General features: G+C 28.1%; 2 protein-coding genes, 1 long non-coding RNA gene and 1 pseudogene across 9 annotated transcripts in view; 2 read left to right on the top strand and 2 right to left on the bottom strand.

Moving 5' to 3' along the window:
* Positions 1-12562: 12562 nt before the first annotated feature.
* Positions 12563-14669, bottom strand: LOC132939582 (small ribosomal subunit protein uS10). 2 transcript variants are annotated; one of them, XM_061006834.1, is made up of 3 exons: positions 14512-14669; positions 12972-13071; positions 12563-12899 (listed from the first exon to the last, which is right to left on the bottom strand). In XM_061006834.1, the coding sequence occupies exons 1-3, from the start codon at positions 14512-14514 to the stop codon at positions 12643-12645; spliced, it is 360 nt and encodes a 119-aa protein (XP_060862817.1). In that variant the 5' UTR covers positions 14515-14669; the 3' UTR covers positions 12563-12642. The 2 variants fall into 2 exon arrangements, with proteins under 2 accessions (XP_060862817.1, XP_060862818.1); XM_061006835.1 differs by lacking the exon at positions 14512-14669 and adding an exon at positions 14262-14484.
* A 1548-nt stretch (positions 14670-16217) lies between these two features.
* Positions 16218-18246, top strand: LOC132939583 (uncharacterized; annotated as a pseudogene).
* Positions 18247-19766: 1520 nt separating this feature from the next.
* Positions 19767-21072, top strand: LOC132939584 (uncharacterized). Of its 2 annotated transcripts, none has more exons than XR_009663991.1 (2): positions 19767-20640; positions 20709-21072. It is a non-coding gene; the product is annotated as an uncharacterized LOC132939584 (long non-coding RNA). The 2 variants fall into 2 exon arrangements; XR_009663992.1 differs by having other exon boundaries at positions 20688-21072.
* LOC132939579 (ADAMTS-like protein 1) overlaps positions 21058-23545 on the bottom strand; it is a 204014-nt gene continuing 201526 nt past the window's right edge. For 4 of the 5 annotated variants that reach the window (XM_061006828.1, XM_061006830.1, XM_061006832.1 and 1 more), the window contains 2 exons: positions 23068-23215; positions 21058-22461 (listed from right to left, as the gene is read on the bottom strand). In XM_061006828.1, the coding sequence (XP_060862811.1) occupies positions 22355-22461; positions 23068-23215 (255 nt within the window). In that variant the 3' untranslated portion in view covers positions 21058-22354. Of the gene's footprint in view, positions 22462-23049; positions 23216-23545 lie in introns of all 5 variants that reach the window. The other variant, XM_061006831.1, reaches the window with a different exon arrangement.

Below are 23545 nucleotides of genomic sequence, written 5' to 3'. Positions count from 1 at the left end.
TAATATAGGTACGTGATAATAAAGTGTGTGCGGTATAGTTTAAAAATTGCCCACAAAGTTCTACAGAAGTTATAGATACAAAGTAAATAAAATAATTTCAATATTCCATCAAATTATCGAAATTTACCTATAATTATTTTATTTACAATACTCGTAAATAGAAACACATTATATGTATATACATGTATTTGATATTTGTACTGCATAAAAATACTTAAGTCGGACTAACGAGAAAGCTTGTGAGTTTTGACAACGCATCTGCACCTGTTCTGGAGGTGTATAATATATATATAGGTACCTACAAGTGGTTGTAGGCGGGTGTTGTCGATTTACCTTAATTAATATTGTCATCGAGATAAATTATAACAACAATAAATTATCATTAAAGTCGCATAAGAAACGAGTTATTTTATAATATCCAACTTTTTGAAAAATGAGAGTCGTTTCGCTAACCTTGGCTGAAATTTTTTTTCTAATTTTTTATTTTTGCGATGATAGGAAACTATAATATGATATATATATAGTTAATTATTTTAATCCCGGTATTCGCATTACAATAATAACAGATTCGTTGATATTAATTAACATTTGTGTTAATGTTTTCGTTCAATAACACCATTTCGTAAGTATAAAGGTTCCAAATTAAAATCTACACTTTAGTATTAAATTTTAATATAAATGCATTACATCCTTTGTAGAATTGCAACACTAACCAAGTATTTCAACAATCTTACACTGAAATAATAGTAATAATACAACGTATAGTCATCGCTTAAACACTATACACTTTTTTGTTGATACGTATTGTCGTATTGATTATGTTTTAATACAATTTTTAAAAAACTCAGTATTTAAATGTAACAATAAATTACAATATTCGTTACATTCTAGAATCTAGCATAATAGAATTATTCGTACGATTTTTTCAATATATAGTTTTATGGCAAAAAGAAACAAATTCATTCCATATAAATACGAAGGATGGTTTAATTTTAATTAGTTTGAGATTTTAAGGATTATTAAATATTAAATTCATTACACAAACTAGGTACTATTTGTTTTGTTTTCATTCTGTTCTACCTTATTGAACCTCTAGTTTGAATAAACGGTGAGTCGGTGACCCATTTATATTACTATTATTATTATTATTACTACCTATTACCTATGGATTTATCGTTTTTAAATAAAGCAAAATTCAAAATTTTTTCTTCCATTATAACGTGTTCATTGAATCGCGTATTATTATTCAACTTTAGTTTAGACTGCAGACAGGTAAAGGACGTATGGTATACGCAAGAGGTGAAAATCATATTAATATATTTCCATGCACTTTCCGGTACTTTTCTATACATGACTCGAAACCTCTCACTGTTTCCGAACCTTTCCGCACAACTGCAACATACTATAATGTATATATTAATATTATAACTGTTTTATGGTTTATAATGAAATATTATTGTGCATGTTTGACAGGTTGGTCAGATGAGGTTGTGGTTCAATTAATAAGATACGGTTAGAATATTTTTGTAAAACTTTTAGAAACATTTATGAATAATAATCAAGTCGATATAATTATATTTTATTTTAACATTAAACTCTTTACCGCTTTAATAACAAATTAATGAAGTTTTAAAAAGCCATTTCAAAACGTTAAAATGTTCAAAAAGTGAATCAAACGCCGTTTGAACAGACGCAGATTTTATAAATATTAAATGATATAGGTACATAGATCGTTTATAAATTATCCTGGTCACTAATTTAACCATTAGATATTTTTTTAAATGATAACGAAGCGATAAAGTCACAGAATATTAATTATAGCTGATTAGCAATTACCTATGCACATAATATATTATATGATATTATCATGTGTAGTTTATATTACTTATTCCTTACTTAATATTCCATCAAATGCACGTTATTGTATTTAATACAATTATTATTATACCTATTTCATCAATGATAAAAACGAGCTAAAATGAGCAGGTGGGACATTAATTTCATTAAAAGAACAAATATTCATTACCTACTTCATTAAAAAACGGTAAAAAACGTATTGACATCTCCATGTATAGTTAACTTATTATATTAACTTTATTAAAAAAAAAAAAAATTGCTATTCAGTTAGTTGTACAATAAATCACAATGCATTTCGTATGCTTTTTTATTGTGAACTATGAACACCATTTGATATGGTTGCTGTCAAGTAAGGACAAAATGTACACGCATTGTTATTTTTTAGTAGTATGTAATAGTTATTTCAAATAGCGTGGCTTTTAAAATTATTTAATAATATTGTGTCGTCATATTATCATCTTATATAAATTTAAATTAAATTATTTAATATTGTGTTATCATATCGTGTTAGAGGAAAACTTACTTTAAACTTTTAAACGCACCTCAAGTAGGTCGAAAGGTGAAAACAAATGCATTTTTGGTGCACCTTGAAACCGGGCCAGGTCACTTGCTCGGTACGCTCGTTCAGACTGTTTGGAATAAAAACTTTCCTTGATTTATTATGCTTTTTTTTACTCAAAAACATACATTTTACTAACATAAATAAAATAAACACTAACAAATTCAACAATTTCAAATATCACTTGTTAGCACAAAAAAACATAAACTATTTTTAAAATATATCATCATATCTAGAATTTTTAATTTGAATAATTAGTGAAAATGTCAATACAGAAAGTTATTGATTTAAACATTTTTTTGCGGAAAATTTCCTATGTTGCTCTGATTTTTTATTTACTTTTTTGTCTTTGTTTATTTTAATAAGACGTACTGATCCGATTTGTTACCAGAAACCAAAATCAAAGTTGAAGATGTTTAGATAGGTGTATTACTTTTACAAACGGTGATGACTGATGAGATAACCATAAAAATATTGTACAATTTGCATCAGAATAATACAAATCGTGGACATAATGACATAAACTCTAACTGACCATTTTCATCAGAATAATAGGTACAAATCACGGACATTATACTGACTAAAACTCTATTTGAATTTTGCAAAAAAAACATGCTTTTGCATACAAATCCTAGCCCCTTCTGATGGCAGGCACAAAAATTACAAATCCAATTTAAAAACACATATTAATATATCATATAGTAAAATTAATACATTCATCGCTCCACTCAGAATCTAAGATAACAATAAATAAACATTTTTATGAATCGTTCTACCTACTAGATGAGCTGCAAAGAAAAAAAATTGCTAATTCGTAATTTACTTTTAATTGCTTTTTTCCTACCCTCTGCGTTTAATCTAGTCTTACTCTATCTTAATTATTACATAAAACGCATTTTCTTCCAACGACGTCAAGTAATTGTATATTGTTAGAATATAATTACATTTTATCCAGCGGTGAAAAAAAGACATTTCGCTGACTTAGATTGCCAGTCGAGGGCTTCTACAACAATAAGCATGATCCGAATAGATCCATAATTATTATACCAGCCATTAAAGTTATGAATACCAATGTATCAAAAATCAAAATCGGCAATCTCCTCAAATCCCTCACTAACTACAGGTAGTTTTAAATTCAAACGATGTCCAGGCAAAAATGTAGTATATTGTATTTACGCACAGAGGCTAAATATTGTTTACCTCATGGTTGTATATTGATTTTTAGTCTTACTTTTTTACATAAGATACTATTAGTATAAGATCATAACTTGAAAAAGTGACTATTTTAGGTAGCTACAATATTGGTACTTTGTACGTAACAATACTTACTAAGTAATTTGTTTAGTTTTTAAGCTTAAAAAAAAAATTAAAATATGGTAATTCATTATAAGAAATATGAATAATATATTGGTCCAACGCAACTTCCATATTATATTCATTTCTAGGCCACCCATGATAAAAATCATTGATTCTATGCGTTCACTGCAAAAAAAAAATTGTTATAAACTATCAAAAATTTGTCTAAAAATCAATAAAAAATAAAAACGATATGGTTAAATTGTAGTGTCATTTATTCACGTAAAAAATATAAGTTATACAGCTTATTGGAACACAAATTTAATCCAGGACTGTGAATTTTATGATTTTGCATATCGATAAATTCCATTTTAAATTCAATATAAGCAAAATACAAATTTTATTCAAACCATTACAATAATATTATAAATAAATACTTTTACTTTTAATATTTTAGTCATAAGTGTAAAAAGTAAAATGTTTGTAACAGTTTCTATGCATTTATACCATATTTAGGTACATTTTATATCGATTCACAATTCAATATGTATAAAAACTTTGTTTTCTATACGTTTTTCCAAAAAATATTTGTTTTTGTAAAGTGTATATCTTTATTATATTTGTTCATAGTATCCATCTGTTGGTACAATTTTAATGTATACACTATATAATATTTAACGGTTTCTTTTTCAAGTCTTAAACATACTAGTACAAACTGATTTTCGCCAAGTACCATATTGACGTCCATCCCAAAATCGAGAAATTTTAAATGTTCATGCTCAGTCGTAGTATCTTCAATGTTTTCGTCAACGTCAAGTCGTCAAGTATTCTACCTGTTATAAAAAAATAACAACAACCAATATATAGCGAGAAAAACCCGACTTACATGTGACAAAGACTCCTATTACGGCAGTTGAGTGATAGTTGAATAACAACTACTGAGTGGTAAATATTCAAGTTTAATATAAGTATACCTACATTTTCATAATTTACTTCGATAAAAACTTTTGATGATAAATAGATAGGTAAGTATTATTTGTTTATCTATATATTATTATGAAACAAATCAATTAATATTTTAAACAATAGGTCTACTATCTCGATAGTTATACAAGTAGATAATGTTACAATAGATTATAATTATATTCTCAATACAAATCTATAATCAAAACAATTTTTCAGTAGTATAATATTTTACAAATTCACTGTCTAGGACCTCTGCAACCTGTACCTATGTAATCGAGTTTGATAAAGTCACCCATTATTCGCAGAGAACAAAATAATGTCCGTATAAGGATTTTAAAACTACACAGGCATATTCTTTTAGCAGTAAAAATAATTATTGCGAAAAGTACTAATGGTTTTGGTAATATTTTATTTTCAAATAATTGAAAACCATTACTAAAGTACAAACATATATTTTTCAATAATAATATTTTTCCTTTTTTTATTGTTATTGTTTATAAGTTTATAGACTTTTTAAACAAAAAAATGCATTTTAATATTTTGAAGCAAAATGTTTTTATGAACATTTTGTTATATAAAAAACTTTGACTCAAACAAGTAATTAAATAGTTGTGTGTGGGTATTTATAGTTCACTAGTTCAGATGAGCAAAATTGCTGTGGCCAATCATTTTCTCTGTTTACTCAGTTCATATATTATCAAAAACATTAATTATTTTCGGGATGGTGAATGTTTATTGCTAAAAAGAATCACTTAAGTATTATAGGCCCTGTTATGCCATAGACCGAAATTTACCTCTAGACACATTATTACGCGTATTATAGCAAAATGCCAGTGTATAGCAGTGTATAGCCTATACACTGGAGTCTGAAATACAGGTAAAAAGTTGCTCGACACTTTTTTAATTCAGCGGTTAATTCAACAATTCCTAGATGCTCATCTTCCGGCCCGATAGTTGTGTCACCTGCAGAAGTGTGTAAGTTTTCAGTTAGTTTATACTTTATATTGTGTGTATCTATGTTCTCCTAGTAATACGCTGGGAACGACTGTTCAACAGTTTTTACTGCGTTCCAATGTGATAAATCACCAATAAATGTAATCATAATGTCAGCTAATATATTATCGAGTAATTTCAATTTCATTAGAATGATAATATAAAAAGTGTAGGCTGATTAGACTCAAATTGTTTATCAATACCACACCGTTATAAATGAAATTTCTAATCAATGGTGGTTTATAAACATCGTACATCTCTTTATATATTCAGTTTAAATTTTGAGGTACCTAATTATTATCATGAATATCGTAAAATAAATTACACAATAACTGTAGAAAAATAAATTATTGCTGTGTTTTAATAAAATAAAAAATAATATAGTCAAACATTTTTTTATTGGTATAGAAATTATAGTTCTGGTTATTGGCTTTTAATAATGATTTTATTTTAATGTAGTTTTCAAAGTATTGTAGGTTATAATATTAAAACCGGACAAGACACATTGCGTGGACATAGATTTAAACATTACAAACTGTTGACTTTTTTATTTTTTATTCACTATTTCTGTAAAAGAAAATCTCAAAATTTTGGCGGGCTATAACATGTTCACATCGACACACACAATACGCCCAATATACTTATAGTTTATCCCCCCCCCCCCCAGAAGTATTGGCAACGGATATCCAACGCTTTTAGAAACGTTTTTCTTTTTTCACTCTATATAGTTTTTGTAGATCTACTCTTTTGCTTGTGTTCACACACACTCACACACACACCTCTTTAACACACTCGCGAACTTCACTCGCTATTATATGTATACACCGCGGACCAATTGGCTCGTGTGTCCGGCGCAAGGGAGGATGAGGTTACGGGATACAGACACGTTTTTGGCGACCGGCGACGATCCGTGCCCAAGTACACGTGACTTACGCCGCCGCACGCCGACTGTTTTCACTTCCGGCGCGTGCACATATAGTACGCGGAAATAAGATTACATCCGGTCGCGCGCATTCCGTGAACACATCCACGTATATGTATATAAAATATATATTATATTATTGTACGACATGTATATAATACGGTAGGTACACGTAGTAGGTAGGTAGCTCAAAAGTAGCTACATTACAGTGGGCGGAATACGTGCGAAGTTGGACGGATTCCAAAAAATACGTTCAACTGTTTTTGGTAAAGGTCTGGCCATGAACAACACACACACACACACACACACACACACACACACATATATATATATATAAGAGACAAAGGTTGTGAGCAGGTTATTCCTATATCCTGTGATATTTCACGAAGAGTTTCTATATTACCTACGTGTAAGTATATTCCGAGGACTGAAAGAATAACGGGAAATATAGGTATTACGGAACGATTAAACGAGATTGTGGTTAATTAATATTTTTGGATATATATGTAAAATAATTTAATATATTATGACACAGCCGCGGTATTACGTGCCATTATTTGGTGAAATAATGATGAGATGATTAAAATAGAGGTTTAAAAATTGATGACAATTTGAATACTATTGTATTTTAATTTGAAGTAATAATTTGTTAAAAATTATTATTATAAAAATATACTTATAAATTACTTATTACCATTTTTCATAATTTTAGTTTGTTATATTCTAAGCTGAACAAAGAAACTAGTGGTTTTAAAATTATGTTTATTTTTTTTTTATCCTGTAAACAAAATTTCTACCGGAAAGAGTATTTTGATTTCAACATATAATATTGTATCTTATCATTTAGAAAATTGGATCTAGATGGTACTTCAAAAAGTTCATTTTTCGATTTTCTCAATAGATTTTTAACTTCACGGAAAAAACCATCAAAATGTTTTTTTCTAATTTATTTGTTTTCTAACACTTTAAAACATAAAAACGAATAAAATTTAAAAATTACCTAATTTACACTAGGTATATTATATACAATTAATGGTTACTTATAAATACATATTTATGATTCATACATTTTCTTTAGTCCGCTCAGAATCGTTGTTAATCAAATGCAATCATTGTATTCAAATCGAATACGTTAATAATACATTAATACACTATCCTGTCCGAGGACTGAAGGAACGATGGACAAAATTCCACCACCGCTAACCTACTCCACCCCGCTGTTTTTAAATTTGATGTTTATAGATTTCCAAATAGGTTTTTATACTATAATTATACCCACATAATATCTCATGACTCATTGTTTGAATAAAATGCTACAACCAATATTTTTAAAACCTATTTGTAATAACAAAGTTATTATAACACGGCGCTTTAGGTAGGCAAAACGGGTACACTACAACTGTTAGTGGTCTGTTATGATACTGTAAAATTGACAATTTATTATTGTGATAAATTTTTAAATATATTCAAATAATTATAATAATCTAGTTCTAGTATCCACTTATCAACTTGCACATAATTTTCATTCCATTCCTTTAAACATATTACATGATACACAAAATATATTAATTTATTACTTGGTGTGACTCCACAAACATTTAGTTTCAGTCCTAAATTTCCAACAAGTAACAATCCCACACTCGTCCGTCGTCTTATTCAATTTAAATTAGTTTAATTCGACAAACTATTTAAATTATTTGTGTTCCGAATTATGTGATAGTAGTGTAAGAAATCATTAACTTTATCCAAACTAGTACAGTAATAATAATCAACACAGGAGATCGCCATTGACATTTGCTTATAAATACTACTATAGACAATTTGTTGCAATAAAAAATACGCTGCGTGAAAAACTATTTCCGATAGAAGGCGGTAAGGAATTTTGTTAGTAATATAATTAAATAAATATTATTTCTAATCGCCACCTACTGCTGTCGACGTCCTAAGCATAGCCCCGCCACCCTAAGTCCCATAACCGAGGACTGCGGATAACATTAAATAACGTTTTATATTGTACAATACAAAATTAAACGTTTTCCATGCTGTTATATAATTGAAAAATAATCTCGCTGACGTTGTTGAATACGTATAATTTAGTGTTTTCCGTGTTGTTTTTAAATAAATAATAATAATAATAATTAGTGTTAGTCGAGTACTTGACTTTGGAAAAATTTACAAGTCGAGACAAATTTTTTTTTTATACTTGTAATTTCGAGTACTTGCTTTAAATCGAGTACTCGATTAATTATTGAAAAATAAATGCTAAAACTATAAATAACTGAAAGAACACAAATATTTTATTTATAATGTAGGGTTTTTACGATAGTTCAATTGTTTAGTAAATTATGCGTATGTATAATATAGTGTAAATTAAAAATGCTCATAACTCACTTAAAAACTGAACTATCGTAAAAAACTCACATGTTCTTACTATTAAGTTTCATACCTAACAGGTCAATACACTCTAATTTTAAACTGAGCTAAACGTGATCTGCAGAGCGTAAATATGCCATGTTATGCGCTTGTAAGTTGTCAGAGACAACAAATATCTGTGAAGCGTCCTCTTAATTAGTTCATAACTCATTAGTTATTAGGTACTTCTTATTTTTTAATATTAATAATTTCGAATTATACATTATAGTTTTATTACAAAAATACATACCTCCCTAATACTGGTGTATATAAAATAAAATGTTTAGGTATTATACATTTATACCATTATTTATACAGTTTATGCTGTTATTAAAATGTAATAGATAGTTAGAATTACCTAGTTGTAAATTACAAAATATTATACATAATATATATTTATATAATATTCACCATTTATAAGTAGAAATATAGTCGTTTTTTTATAAGTTTTAAATGTTTGAGTAATTTATTTTTTAAGTTATAAAATGTGTTAAACAATAAAGTAAACACTAAATACTTTTACGCACAATATTTATTTTTATATGAACCCTGCAGCGTGAAATATGAATAGAATTCAAAAATTAATAGTTGTACCCTATAGGTTTTAAATTATACATATATAATATTAATATATATATCCATAGGTTCAATAGGTTGATACTTACAACTTTGATAGGTATAATACTAAACAAGTGATTATAACTTATTTTAATACCTTTTTTTTAAAAATTAAATCATTTTGTCTTATTAATTGAAGTTAACTTAATTTATGTACTTAAAATGTCTATTAACTTAACTTTTAATTTAATTGAAAAAAAATACTTGACTGGGTTAAAAAATATCATTAATTTGCCTAGCCTTGATATTAATTATGTTTCTACACTAAAAAATAAACCACAATATAATAGTTAATATTATGGATTATAATTTAAAGACTAAATAGTGTAATATATTGAGGACCGTTATTTAGTTTAATACTAAGTTAGGTACGCATCAAAAACTATACTCTAAAACCCTAACTCAGGGCTGCAACTCAAAAAATGAAATTAAAAAATGAGAAAAGTAACCAATTGTTACTTTTAGGCGAATAAAAGTGATTATTTAAATTAGCACAAGCAATGCAAAAAACCTGTGAATGCTTTTGCCCCCATGTTGAAATGTTATTATTACAAGAATCCGTATTTAAGAGCCAAGCATCTTCAACTGTATATTGTCCCATTATCGGATAAAAATATGATATAATTTGATGCACACCAATAACAAGACATTCATCGCTCTGCTTAGAATCTAAAAAAATAACACTAATTTACTTGACAAATTGGAAATTTCAACAGTGTAAAAACTTAAATAATAAAATTGAAAATATAAAGATTTCTATTCAATAAATTAGAGAAGACTACAATTTGTCATGTTAATAATATAATATTATATTATATTGGTTATAATGGCACCCAACAGTGTTAAATTTAATCATCCATAGGTCACTGGTCATACAATATTACCAGCTAACTTTTTTTTGAGTCTCTACAACAATCACAGAATAGGTGAAATCAGAAAAGACACTTTCTAAACCTATTCTGTGGTAAAATCACACTCAGATATAGTTAGTATATTCTATATGTTAGTCTGTAGGTAAAATTAAATGAACACAATTTAAAAAATGTATGATTTATTTTGGTTACTGCCCCGAAACATTATAATAAACGGCTATAAGTGAGAAAAGTGAGTTTTCAAAATATAGTGACAAAAAGCTACCAAACCTAAAAAAAGTGACAGAGTTGGAACTCTGTAATAACTTTGTTCTGAACTCTGTACAAAATTATAATCTTATAATTATAAGATACTTTTGTTTTTGCTTCTGAGGAGTATACCCAATATGTTCATTCCTAGCGTTCAAATTTGACGCATAGTACTCATTATCAAGCATGTCTGGGACATTAATAACTAGGTATGTACAATTTTAAATTCCATTTAAAATAGGCTGTTGCCAAACCATTATAATATTTGACTGGCCATTCAGTATATTATAATTATCATCAACAAGAATCAATGTATTTGCTTTGTTGGAATTTGTGTGTGTATAATTTTGTCTAAATATACAGCTTCAAAAAAGTACAATTTTGGGGGTATAAAAATTGTTGTCAGACAATAATGACTTCCATGTTCAAATATAAGTAGCAATTTATGTGACATGAAATTACACTGCCCAACAGTAGCGTTCCCAATACATGCTTGGTATTTTCTTTGTACAATTAAAATAATTATAGAAAAATTATTAAGTTATTAAGGTTTGTTGTTATATTTCTTCAGACATTCATATTATTTCAGGGTTACCAACCTTTTCCCAGAAGTGAGCCACATTAAAAGTTTTAAGTAGGTATCAGGTGATCAATCACTATTTGTTTTGAATGTTTATATATATTATTACATGCTACATAATAATACATTGTATGATGATATTTTTCTTTCATTATTAATTCTCCATCAGAAAATTGTATATTTTGCTTCGCTAATAAATACTTAATGTAACATAAATTGGTATACTTAATAATCTATTAATAAGACCAATATTTCTCTTAAGACCAACCAGTTGATTGCAACTGGTTTACAAGAACGATGATGTATTATTATTTATTATAATTTATAATATAAGAACTAAAATAACAACACAGTAAAATAAACAAGTTCTAATAAAAATACATAACATTGAATGAGTTATAAATAGCAGTAGGGAATATGTATAATTAATTTATGAAAATGGTTAAATTATTAAAATAGCGAAAATATGGATTAGAGAACTATGTTGAAAATTACTCATAAAATTATTTTGGGTAAAAACAAATTTCATAAATCCTATGAATTACAGATTTAAAGAACTAAGATAATTATTAAACATTCTCTGTAACCTATTTAATTTATAATTTATTGTTGTTTTTTTTTTACATTTACCTGTTTCTTTCATTATAAATTATAATTAAGTATAAGTTTGGACTTAAAATTACTGAGTATATTATTAAATCATTGCTATTTTTATTATTAATCGTTCCTATTAACCATTTTGAAACAATTTTTAACAATACAGAAATTATCATACAAACATCTGAAGAAATTAATTATAACCTTTTAAAAATTGTACTTTTATAGCTTACATGTAAATAATTAACTTTCTATATTTTAATTGCAGGGAGTAAATACCACATGTAAATTGTAACCTACATTTAAACACGAAAGAAATTGTACGTCAACAATTTTAAGACCACTAAATTTTTTCCTTTTAAATATTTCATTCACAAAAAAATCAATTTTTTCTATTTATTTAACACTTCAAACAACATTTCTACCCATTATAGATTAATTAATTTGATTATTAGAAAACACTGCGACTCAAGTTATAACAAGGCTACACCAACATCCAAAGAAATGAATGAATCGATACATAGTTATAGAGTTATAGTGTTTTTCTTATGTCATAGGAATAAAAGACACGAAAGAAAAAGAATCCACAACAGTAAAACTTAATTAAAAATAATTTTAAAAAATAAATTAAATTGACGGCATGATGTAATTTTTAACTTTTATTAGACATGATATTAGTTGTCGTACCATTCAAATCATATATTATATAAAAAAAAACACATCACTCGCTAGCAATGCTAACTTCAGCAATAACACCGGGTTCGAGGTTGACACTAGTGATTTGTTTGACTTTATCGCTTGGGCATTTTAAATCGATCACCCTCTTATGAATTCTCATTTGGAATCTGTCCCATGTCTTTGAACCTTCACCACAAGGTGTTTTCCTAGTTGTGATACGCAAGAATTTGGTTGGCATACGTACTGGTCCTTTAACTGGCAGTTTCCTCTTTTTGATATCAGCAATCATCTCAGAGCACACTATAAATTATTATTTCAATGAACAAGGTAACATACTAATAAGGAAAAAATAATAATGAAAATATATTTTACCACTTTCTAAACTTTTGATGTTCTTAGAAGTCAATGTGATACGGATTTTGTGCCTCTTTTGATCAGTAGGAGTATTTTCCACATCTTTAAATTCCAAATCCTAAAACAAAAAGGTACAATATTATCTATGTATTGCCTTGCCGACATTTTAGCAAGAAAACAATAGGTAGATAGATAAATAATAATATAGGTACCTAGGTATTACCTATTATTTGTTCAATAATGATTCTTTAATAACTATTAAGTGTCTATTGAGATATACTATAGACTACTCTGTATAATATATATGATTCAAGTAAACGTTTTAAGTTAAATTATTGGTTAGGTACATCTTATATAAAACTAATTCTATTAATGAGCATATTTGTTATAAATCTAATAAAAATAATTTAGTATTAAAATTAGGTGTATCGTAAATGTATCAAAATGATTTTATACAAAAAAAAATCATTATTTTAAATTAAAGTAAGCACAACATACTTATATTAAATTATTGAACTCATGACTATACATTTGAATAAATAAAAAGCATTTAATATAATATGTAGTTAATGATAAGTAAATACCAAGTAATGAGAACATTTGTTATACACATCATACTAAATCATTAGATAAATACACAAAATAAAACAAAATAAGAAATACAAAACGTTCAATTGAACAAAAAATGTTCAGAAGTTGTTTAGGTACCTAAAATATAAATAAAAACTACAATATCTAGGTAGGTAGGTACTAATGAAATAGAAGCAAAATACTTTTAAGAGTTATTGCATCAAATGAGATATAAGAGATAAGTATCAATTAACATCAAAATATGAGTACCTAGGTAAATATATTATAATTGTACGAATGTACATATTATATGAAAACAAAAAAAAGATAGTTTAAAGGATTAATGAAAAATAATAATGATTGAAATTTGTTGGTACCTACAATAAAGAGATTTTGCAACTAATATGTTTGTAGTAACCTAAATATTTGAATATACATTATTATAAAATATAACCAATACACATGTTAAGTGCATAGAAAAATCAGAAAAAGTGACAAATACACACAGATGTGTGCCTTAGGAGTAGTGAAGTGACTCGGTAACTAATATACAAAAGACCTAATTTGTACAAGAACAATTTAAATGCTAGAATCAACCGAAATCAAACACATCGTTCAATTAGCATTTTTAACATTGACCAAAAATTAAACTTTCAGACAAGCACACTGGGGAGGGTTGAGGATGTCACTATCAGTAGGTTAGGTAGGTTGTATAATCTATGATTGGCGTTACGATACCATTACGGTCGGATGAAAGCTGGAGCCGTATGCAATGGGATGACAACCGCAATCGAAAACGTCCTTAGAGACTAGCACACTTCAAAAATACTACTCATATGGCGTCCACCGCCGGAAAAGACGAGTCTTTTACTGCATTTGAAAGAAGCGGAAAGAGTAGGAGACGCGTTCCGTTTTAGCTACTTCGGAAAGCGTCGAAAGTTCGAACCAAAATCGGTCGTCAAATGATGACCGGTCTTTCTGTACTTACCATGGTTGAATGGCGACGATACAGCAAGCTGACGGCGAAAATGAACAGAAATTGTCCGAATCACGAACGACTGAAATCACCAAACGTGGAAAAGAATCGCGAAGGAGAGAATATGTCCAGCGAAATTGTGAGGTTATGTTATCGTGAATTCAATAGCTGCTGCTGTGGTAGGCGGACCGCTTTTCCGGTAGCATCCCGATCAGAAATCAGGTAACCCCGGTACGCGCGGTATTCCTGTGCCCAGTGCTGACAACGTGGCTGTTCTATCATGGTGTCACGGTGATTATTCTGTGGTGGTACCGCCGGGGAGTTGGGCAGTAAAGTTGTCAGAAAATTGATAAGAGATTTTTTCTGATTCAGTTTGAAGTATTGCCAACGTTTGATAACAAAATGTTTGTACCACAGATATTTGTACAGACATTATCATTATCAAAAAATAAAATGTTTCATGAATATATTTATGTATTGTAATTATTCATCTTTTGGTACGTCGATTTTCATTTGAAACAACTGTTAAACTGTTCCTCAATTAGTTTATTTATTTTACTCTACTTTAATTAAATTAATTACACAATGGAGAATTTGATTGATCATAATTACTATATCTTACCAAGTAAGAATTTATAAATTATTATTATTTAAGAAATAACATTGTTCTCTCTTTATGATTTCATTTTTTTAATGAAAATTCATTTATTTTTTTAGTTCAAGATGTAGCTGAAGCAGCTAATGTTGTTGCTGACGGTATGCATTGTACATTGATCTATTTATTAGAATACATACCTTCAAACAAATCATATTAATAGTTTATTTCTTGGGAAATATATAATAATATAAATAATATTTAAAATAAGCTAATAAAATAACAAATATACAATACAAAACATTAGCTACTTTAAATAAAAAATATTTTAAATATTTTATCATTAACTAGTTGTGAATTAATTGAAATAAGAATGTTATGCTTAATTTTCTAAGATTACCATTTAAGTCATTATTCTCTTATAGACAATATTATTCAGTTTTGGCCAATTGGAAATCGACCAAAAGCGTACAAGTTAATTTCAGGTGTACATCGAAATGAATAGGTTATCGAGGATAATTTAGGGTTTCTTTACTTTAGAAGTAAATTGACAGAAAAAAAGTGTAAGTTATTTCTGTTTTGTTCTTTAATTATATTATTATTTTGTGCATACAAAATGAGCAAAAGCCCATAAATAAGAAACAACACAATTTGTAAAACATAATAGTGCATTATATAATAAAAATAGTGAGTATAATATGATAGATATTGTGTTCATATAAGTTATTGTAAGTGCAATTTGATAATTATTATTCTACTAATATTTGTCTAATTTTATTATTTTTTCTTGATATATAATTTAATTACTTTATATATTAGATATTTAAAATGTAAAGAAACTTCAACTAATGGATGCCCAGCTACCGCTTTTATTTCTTTGATTATTAAGGACAATGGGTTTTCACTCAAAAGATTGCATAATCATCGAGTTCGAACATCAGACATCATAGTGAGAGAACTTAGAAATGTATTTGGTGACAAATGTGTACAACACTGCCCGCTCATATTCAGCTCGCACTTTATATGTTGAAAGTATGAAATAAGAAATAAATCTTACTACCCTGATTTTATATTTTATTATTGTATTAGTCACCCAGAAGATGCTACTAATTATACTTTTCTACAAGCTGCTGAGAGGATGAGAAAAATTCGGTAATCTGTTTTTCTACCTACACATAAAAACTTAAACCACTTGAATGTGTTACTATTAGAAAACAATAAGACATTTTACCATGACATTTCAAACACCAGAAACTGGAAAGTTTGTATGTTTTTTAGTTATCATGCACATTATTTTTATCTGATTTTTATATAATTAATTTAATAATCTTTTTTTTAGATTCTATCAAGGACCGCTGACGGTTGATGGCACAACAGTCGGTGCATTGTTTTGTAATATTAAATATATTGAAAACATAAAAAATGAATTAAATGTAAGTTGATACTTTGAGAATGGTTTTAATGTATTTATATGACGTATTCAGTGTAATTAACTTTCTTGTTTGTTTTTTTTTTGTAGGTAAGAATAGCCGGCTATGATGGTACTTTCCAAAAACTATCGATGGGGATTGTTATCAAATTTTTACCTTTCATATAATACATAAAAAATATTGTAGGTACTAACTAGTAATATCACCATTAAAACTCCCTGTATACTATAAATGGTTTATTTAGTTGACTAATTTAATATTTTCTGATTGTTGACAGAGTTTCCCATGGTATACGCTTTACTAACTGGTAAAACAGAAATTATTCACAAGGAGCTGTTTCATTGTTTCAATATGTTTGTCATGTGTTACCCCTGCAATATGATAAATTGACAATAATTACTGATTATGAGATTAGCCAGATAAATAGTATTGCATTAGTATTTCCGGAAAGTACCTATCAAGGTTGCTATTTTCATTATTGCTAGGTAAATGTATTCTTACACCAACTGAATATGATGAAATATTGAAACAGTAAATAATAAATATATATAACAATTGAAATATAGGTAAATCATAATTTATGAAAAATATAAATATAGGTACATACTAGGATCAAATTAAAACATATTATCTTCATGTTGGTTGACAGTACATTGATTGTTCATTGATTTTAGATTAAAAAACTGATTAAATACCATCAAATTGAAAAACTGGATCATTAACAATACTTATCTATATAAATGTATTGTCCTCTTTTATCCTCCAGTATTTAAATTAATATTGTTATTACTATGCAGTTGACTGATAACAAAAGTCAATAATGGTGTCGTGTATAGAGTTACCCGTTTCCGCCAAAAGTATACCTTTCCCTTTTCGCCTAATTCACTTTTCCGCCGTATGAAAAAAGTTGTAAGTACGAAATTCGTCAAATGTAAATGTAATAATAAATATAAAATTAAAGTTCGAGACAAACTAAATCGAAATGAACAATTTATAACTGAGTATACAAATGGAGATCTAGACAGGTAGTGTGACATAATTTACAAAATAATTTCAAATAAAAATATGATTTTAATTTGATTTATAAATAGTCAGTATAACAATTTTTGATAGTGCCTACTGCCTAGTGGTAAGAAATACTATTATTATGAATCATGTATTTAATTTACAAAATAATTTAAATTTTATATGTAAATTGTGATATGACTGACACGCATATAAAATATTTAAAGATTATTCAAATACTAGATAAATTTTGGTGGAAAAGTGAACTGGCAGAAAAGGGAAAGGTACACTTTTGGCAGAAACTGGCCATGCCCATGGTGTAATATGTAATCTATGTAACTTACCTAGTTACCTATAAACTATAACTACTTGGTAAACTTTTTTTTATGTATAGAATATTTAGATTTTATATTCTACACCATGATAAAAGTGCGTTGCAAGACTTTTTTCTGGTAATTTTTCATCGAAAGTCTTTCCCTGCCATTGTTCAAACTACAAAATCAATAATTTCATGAGAAACCGTATTTAAAAAAAAAACATAAAAATAATGAAATATAAATTAATGAATACTTGCACAGGAAAAAAAATGGCATCATACCTATCTTAACCTTCTATCTAAAAAAAATATAATTACTAATTACCCATTAGCTTCAAAAAATATAAGACTATATTGGAACTTTATTGTAAATAAATTATTTATTACTTAGCTTGATACAATTATTGTAGTTTTTTGATTTACGTTTAGTCTAAATACATAAAGAGAAGAATAGAATAAATATGTATTGCAGTGTTCACATTATAGCACAGTGCAATCATTGTTGATTTTATTATTTTGTATGTATTACCTATCTTAAAATGAAAATTTAACGTCTTATTGTCTATTGGAATTTATTTATTGAATGTGATGTTTGTGACCTATTGAGTACTGCCGCCTGCCGGTACTGGGTTATTGTTTTATTTTTCTTCTCATTCTTTATAGGTATTCCAATTTCCAACATTGAACATAGCATACAATATGAATATATTAAAATTCAGTCAAATACCGCAACCACTAACCAAATCTCAATATTGTTCAATTTCTTCTTCAATTCTTATCGCCATCCAAACTATGACAAATAAAATTGACATATTTTATAAAATAAAATAATGCCAAATACTGAAATACCACTATTAAGTTATACGTTAATAACAATCAATTTCGATAATCGGTATAGGTACATTAGGTATCATTGTAATTTGTAATACAATAAGACCTATATAATACATATAGGCATATAAAATATTAGATAGGTATGTACAAGAAAAATTAATCAGGTAAATTATAAATATGAACTATCTATATTTTTAATAATTATAAATATTAACAATTTACATAATAATTAATATTATATTATTTTGTAGGTATAACTTTCGTGTTATAACATGTGTTATAATGTAATCAATGAGTAGACACAGAATAAACATTCATTACAAAATTCGTTTTTAATTTAGCACAATAATAATAATTGTTATTATTTTATTATAAATTATAATTTATAATCAACATACTTATTATTTATCTCCTAATAATTGTTCATTATAGGCACAACTAAATATAATTTATTTCAAAGCAGTACATTACAACGCTGTACAATATTATTTTAACATATTATTATTTTGACAAGTTTTAAAGTACAATATAGTATTGTATAAATAATTATATTTTTATAATAATGTTGCACAATATTTCTGAATGGACAACTACGATTCAAATGCATTAAAAATAATGAAATTCAATGACATAAAATTTAAAAGATCTTACCTATGAGTGTCAATATACGATTCATATTTTGGGCCACTAATAGATTTTTTCAATTTATTATAACTTAATTGATACATTTAATATAGTTTAATAGTCTATAACTCATATAGGTATGGCAATAGGGTAAAAGAATAATGATATCATACTAACAATTACCTATATGTAACGCTGTTATTATTCGACGTTGGCCTGCGTGTAAATAATGACAATCAGCAAACGAAATTGACATAATAATAATAATATATTAGCGTAGGTATTACTATGATAATTATTTAGGTAGGTAGGTAGTTATATAAAATCGATATAATGGTAAATATTAATAATAATAATAACAATAAGAAGGTATAAAACAAATTGATTACATTAATAAAACTATATTTAGTATAATTATACACGTATTAGCTATTACAGACTTGTGCAGTAGGTATTTCATTATTCTAACTGACGAAGGTAAAATTAACTAATATCGCGTAATAGGTAATCAAATAATCGTCTAAAATCTATTCATCAGTCATATCGTTTATAACATATTAATAATATATTATACCTATATGTCACAATAATATATTTGTTTCGTGAAACAGCCGCTCAACTGCTCAAGTAAATATTAATAACAATGTCAATAATACTATATTATTGCAAGCCTAATCGTAATTTTGAAAATTGTTAATGTTTAACAATATTTTTTATATTTTAATCTATGGTAGGTAAGAATAACGATTAACCGTTGGATAGACGAAAAATTTTGAATATAAATTATAAATATTTGTGAGGCCGAGTAACAATAGATTGCCAAGTGGTCCGGGTATATAGGTACTTATTAACACGGAAAACTTGAAATTCTTTAAACACCCCCTCAAATTCCGTTCTAATAAGGACATCTCCAATACCATACTGAGGGGTCCTTTAGACTCGTCAAAGCAAACCCTTGAGTACAGCTTCAGAACGGATAAATAGACATAGCTAAAATAAAATGCAATTTACATTATCATAGAAATTAAATTTAAACAACTTTTAGTCACTTTCGCTGCGCGAGATAACTGCTGAAGTGAATGCATGGTAATTTGTTGTACGATAAATAATAAAGTTCCTACTTAATGCGAATAGATAATATTTATGATACGAATATTATTTAAGGTACCTTGATACACTGATACATCACAAATTGATAAATTAACAACTCCAATCGTGAAAAAGAAAAATTCGTCGTGACAGTTTATCAAAATCTGTCTACAACATATGTGCATTGGAGCGTTGATTTGAACACGTGACAATCGTTGCTATGCATATGACAATAAATTCAGAACATGGTTGTTGACAAATGTATGGGAATGTAACGATATTGTTTTAAAAATAGTTTCTACATTATTTTTTATAGAAGAATGCAAGAGGTTACTTGAACACACGAGGAATCTATGTCACGTCCAGACGTCCTGCAGTCGATGGATGTAACTAAGCTAGCTGCCATAGTTCATGGCATCATTGAAGTACAATGTAATATTGGAATGTATAATATCTGGGACGTTTGGTACGAATAATAATATTATTTACATTTAATAGGGTTTTATAATAATGAACTTATATTACATTATATTTAAATCGTACCTAATCATCGTACATAAAACAATACTGAATATCCCCGATTCTTTTTTTTTCAGTCGTTTCATTAGTGCGTAATTTTTATTAATCTTAACTTAAATCATAAAGAAAATACAAATATATTATAATAAAATTATGTAATATTTAATTATACTATATTTATTAACATATATCATCATTACGATTTGAGTATTGAGGAATGCGGTGGTATAAAACTGATCGAAACCCGCGGTCAACAAAACTATTGTGGAAGATCTGCAATGCCCGTTTAAATTTAATGTGATCATAATGACGCATTAAGTATTTTACTGAAGTAAACATTGAACAATTATTAAAATTTTTAATTCAGGGTTAACATCCTATACAGTGTCTACTTAACCATCATCGTTTGTGGTGTAAGGTTGATACGGGTGATACGTACACATTGACGAAAATCGTAGGGTGCTTATGGGGGACCTAGTCTCCCTAAAAACAAAATAATAATAGTGTAATATTATCTAATAAGAATATTGTCCAAAATGTGCATTGAAAAGTACTATGTGGGGCATATAATATTTTCTTAGTAATGGTGGTAAAAATGTTGACTGAAAAAAAAGTTTGTTATTTTTCATTAAGTTATTGCGCTAATGGTAACCAAAGTTATTATTTTTTAAATAAATTATAAAAACTGAAGAGTTTGATTCTGCTGCATATCGATAATTTAGTCAGTATTTGTATATTGAATACATTGAGCATTCAGTGCGCTGAGCAAAGGAGTCGGTGAATTTGAACTTAAAATGCTTATTAAATAATTTTTCAATCCCCATTTTTAAATGATGAATATGAACATACAGTGTAACACATTTTCAAACCTTAGCTATTTAAATTTAAAATGTTATGGGGTTAAACAATTTTTGAATTTTCGAGATTTTTCGCTATACCTATTAAACAAAATAAAATAATGTTGTATCATTTATAATGACATTTTTATACAGGTAGTTCGAGAGTAATGAAAACAATTTCTTTCTTGCATTTTACGTTGTTAATCCCTACCCCCTTACCCCCCCCCCCCCCCAAAAAAAAAAAAAAAACAAAAAATAGTAGCCGATTTCCGCTTATGTATACGTACCTACTTAGCGACTATTTAAAAACAGAACAATAAAAAAATAGAACGCTACGAATAGTATAATAGTATATACTATAGTGTATAAAACACCATACGTAATCAACGGCACACATTCAAAATCGGATTAAAATAATATTTCACCTACTTAACAATATAAATATTAGTTCAACAAGACGTGCGTCACACTTAATACTTATTGTAACTCATCGTATATAATAATAAATTATGTACAACGGAATGAATGCTATAACACGTACTAACACGTTAAAACTTTGAAAAAAAATTTTAAATAGAAAAATAAAATTACAGTGTTGATGTGCTTATGCACACGAAAGACAACACTGTGTTTGGTATTGACGCAAGTGACACATGTTCATTTGTTTTACGTTCTTGCAGTTGTGTTTGCTGTGATCTTTGCATTCGTCTTCTGTAACAAAAATCGTGTGCAAAATTAGATAATTTTCTAAAAGTAAACTATAACTATATTGACGGGTCGTAAACTCGTAGCACGCTTTAATACTAATCTACAACGAGTTGCGAGGCGTTACGCTATATTGTGGGTGAGTATACAAGAGTTGAAAATGACGGACGATTTGGCCACTACCTATATCCGAAAATATGGAAAATGCTGAAAATCCGGAGAATTCTGGACTGTTTGTGCAGGTTTAACCGATCAGTTATCTAAATTGTTCCGTGTAATAAGGGATTTTCATTGGTTTTTGGAACACGCATATGATTCCGGATGTGATTGTGCATTTTCTCCGTACACCTCGCAAATATGGTTAATTATTACCATGGTTTAAATATACAAGGTTATTGCACATAGCCCATATTGTTATCAAACAAAAATAAAATGGCAGCGTAAGGGTACTGTCCATATCATATAGCATATACTAATATAATATATAATATCATAGTATATAGCCAGTATACGTCGTCCCCTTACGCTGCTATCTGCCCATCCGTCGCCCACCCTACGTAATGAGGCCGCTACCCTTGTCGAAAGTGCTCGTACAGTTATGCGTGTTTTTACTTGTTGCGCACTGCGGTCCGGTGCAAGTCTTCATTACCGGCGGCCTGGGCTGGTCGCGGCAGGCGGTCCCGGCGGGCTTGTTGGTGCCGTACCAGACGCACTGCAATATTCGGTACCTCAGCCCGTCCTTTTCGCATGACGCCGTACACTGAAATCAAACCGAAAATGCCAACATCGTAGTATAAAATATTATTGTGTCTATACAATAGATGAGAGATGAGAGCCTATAATAACGGTGGCGAACATCGCGCGTTTGCACATAGTGCATCGTAATTATATTATAAGCTGCAGGAGTGAAGTAGGTAGCAAGAATGATAATCATGCTACATTATAATATAATGTGCAGCTCGGTCTCTACTGCAGTTGTATTATTTGAATTGTATTAATATAATATCTCTAATATATCGACACATTGTTCTTACGGTATGAAATATTATGTATGTATTTGAGATCATAGGCGTAATTTTGCAACTGCCCC

This window comes from Metopolophium dirhodum, chromosome 2 (genome assembly GCF_019925205.1).
Source record: "Metopolophium dirhodum isolate CAU chromosome 2, ASM1992520v1, whole genome shotgun sequence".
NCBI classification, from domain to species: Eukaryota; Metazoa; Arthropoda; class Insecta; order Hemiptera; family Aphididae; genus Metopolophium; species Metopolophium dirhodum.
This window is presented reverse-complemented; position numbering and strand designations above follow the sequence as displayed.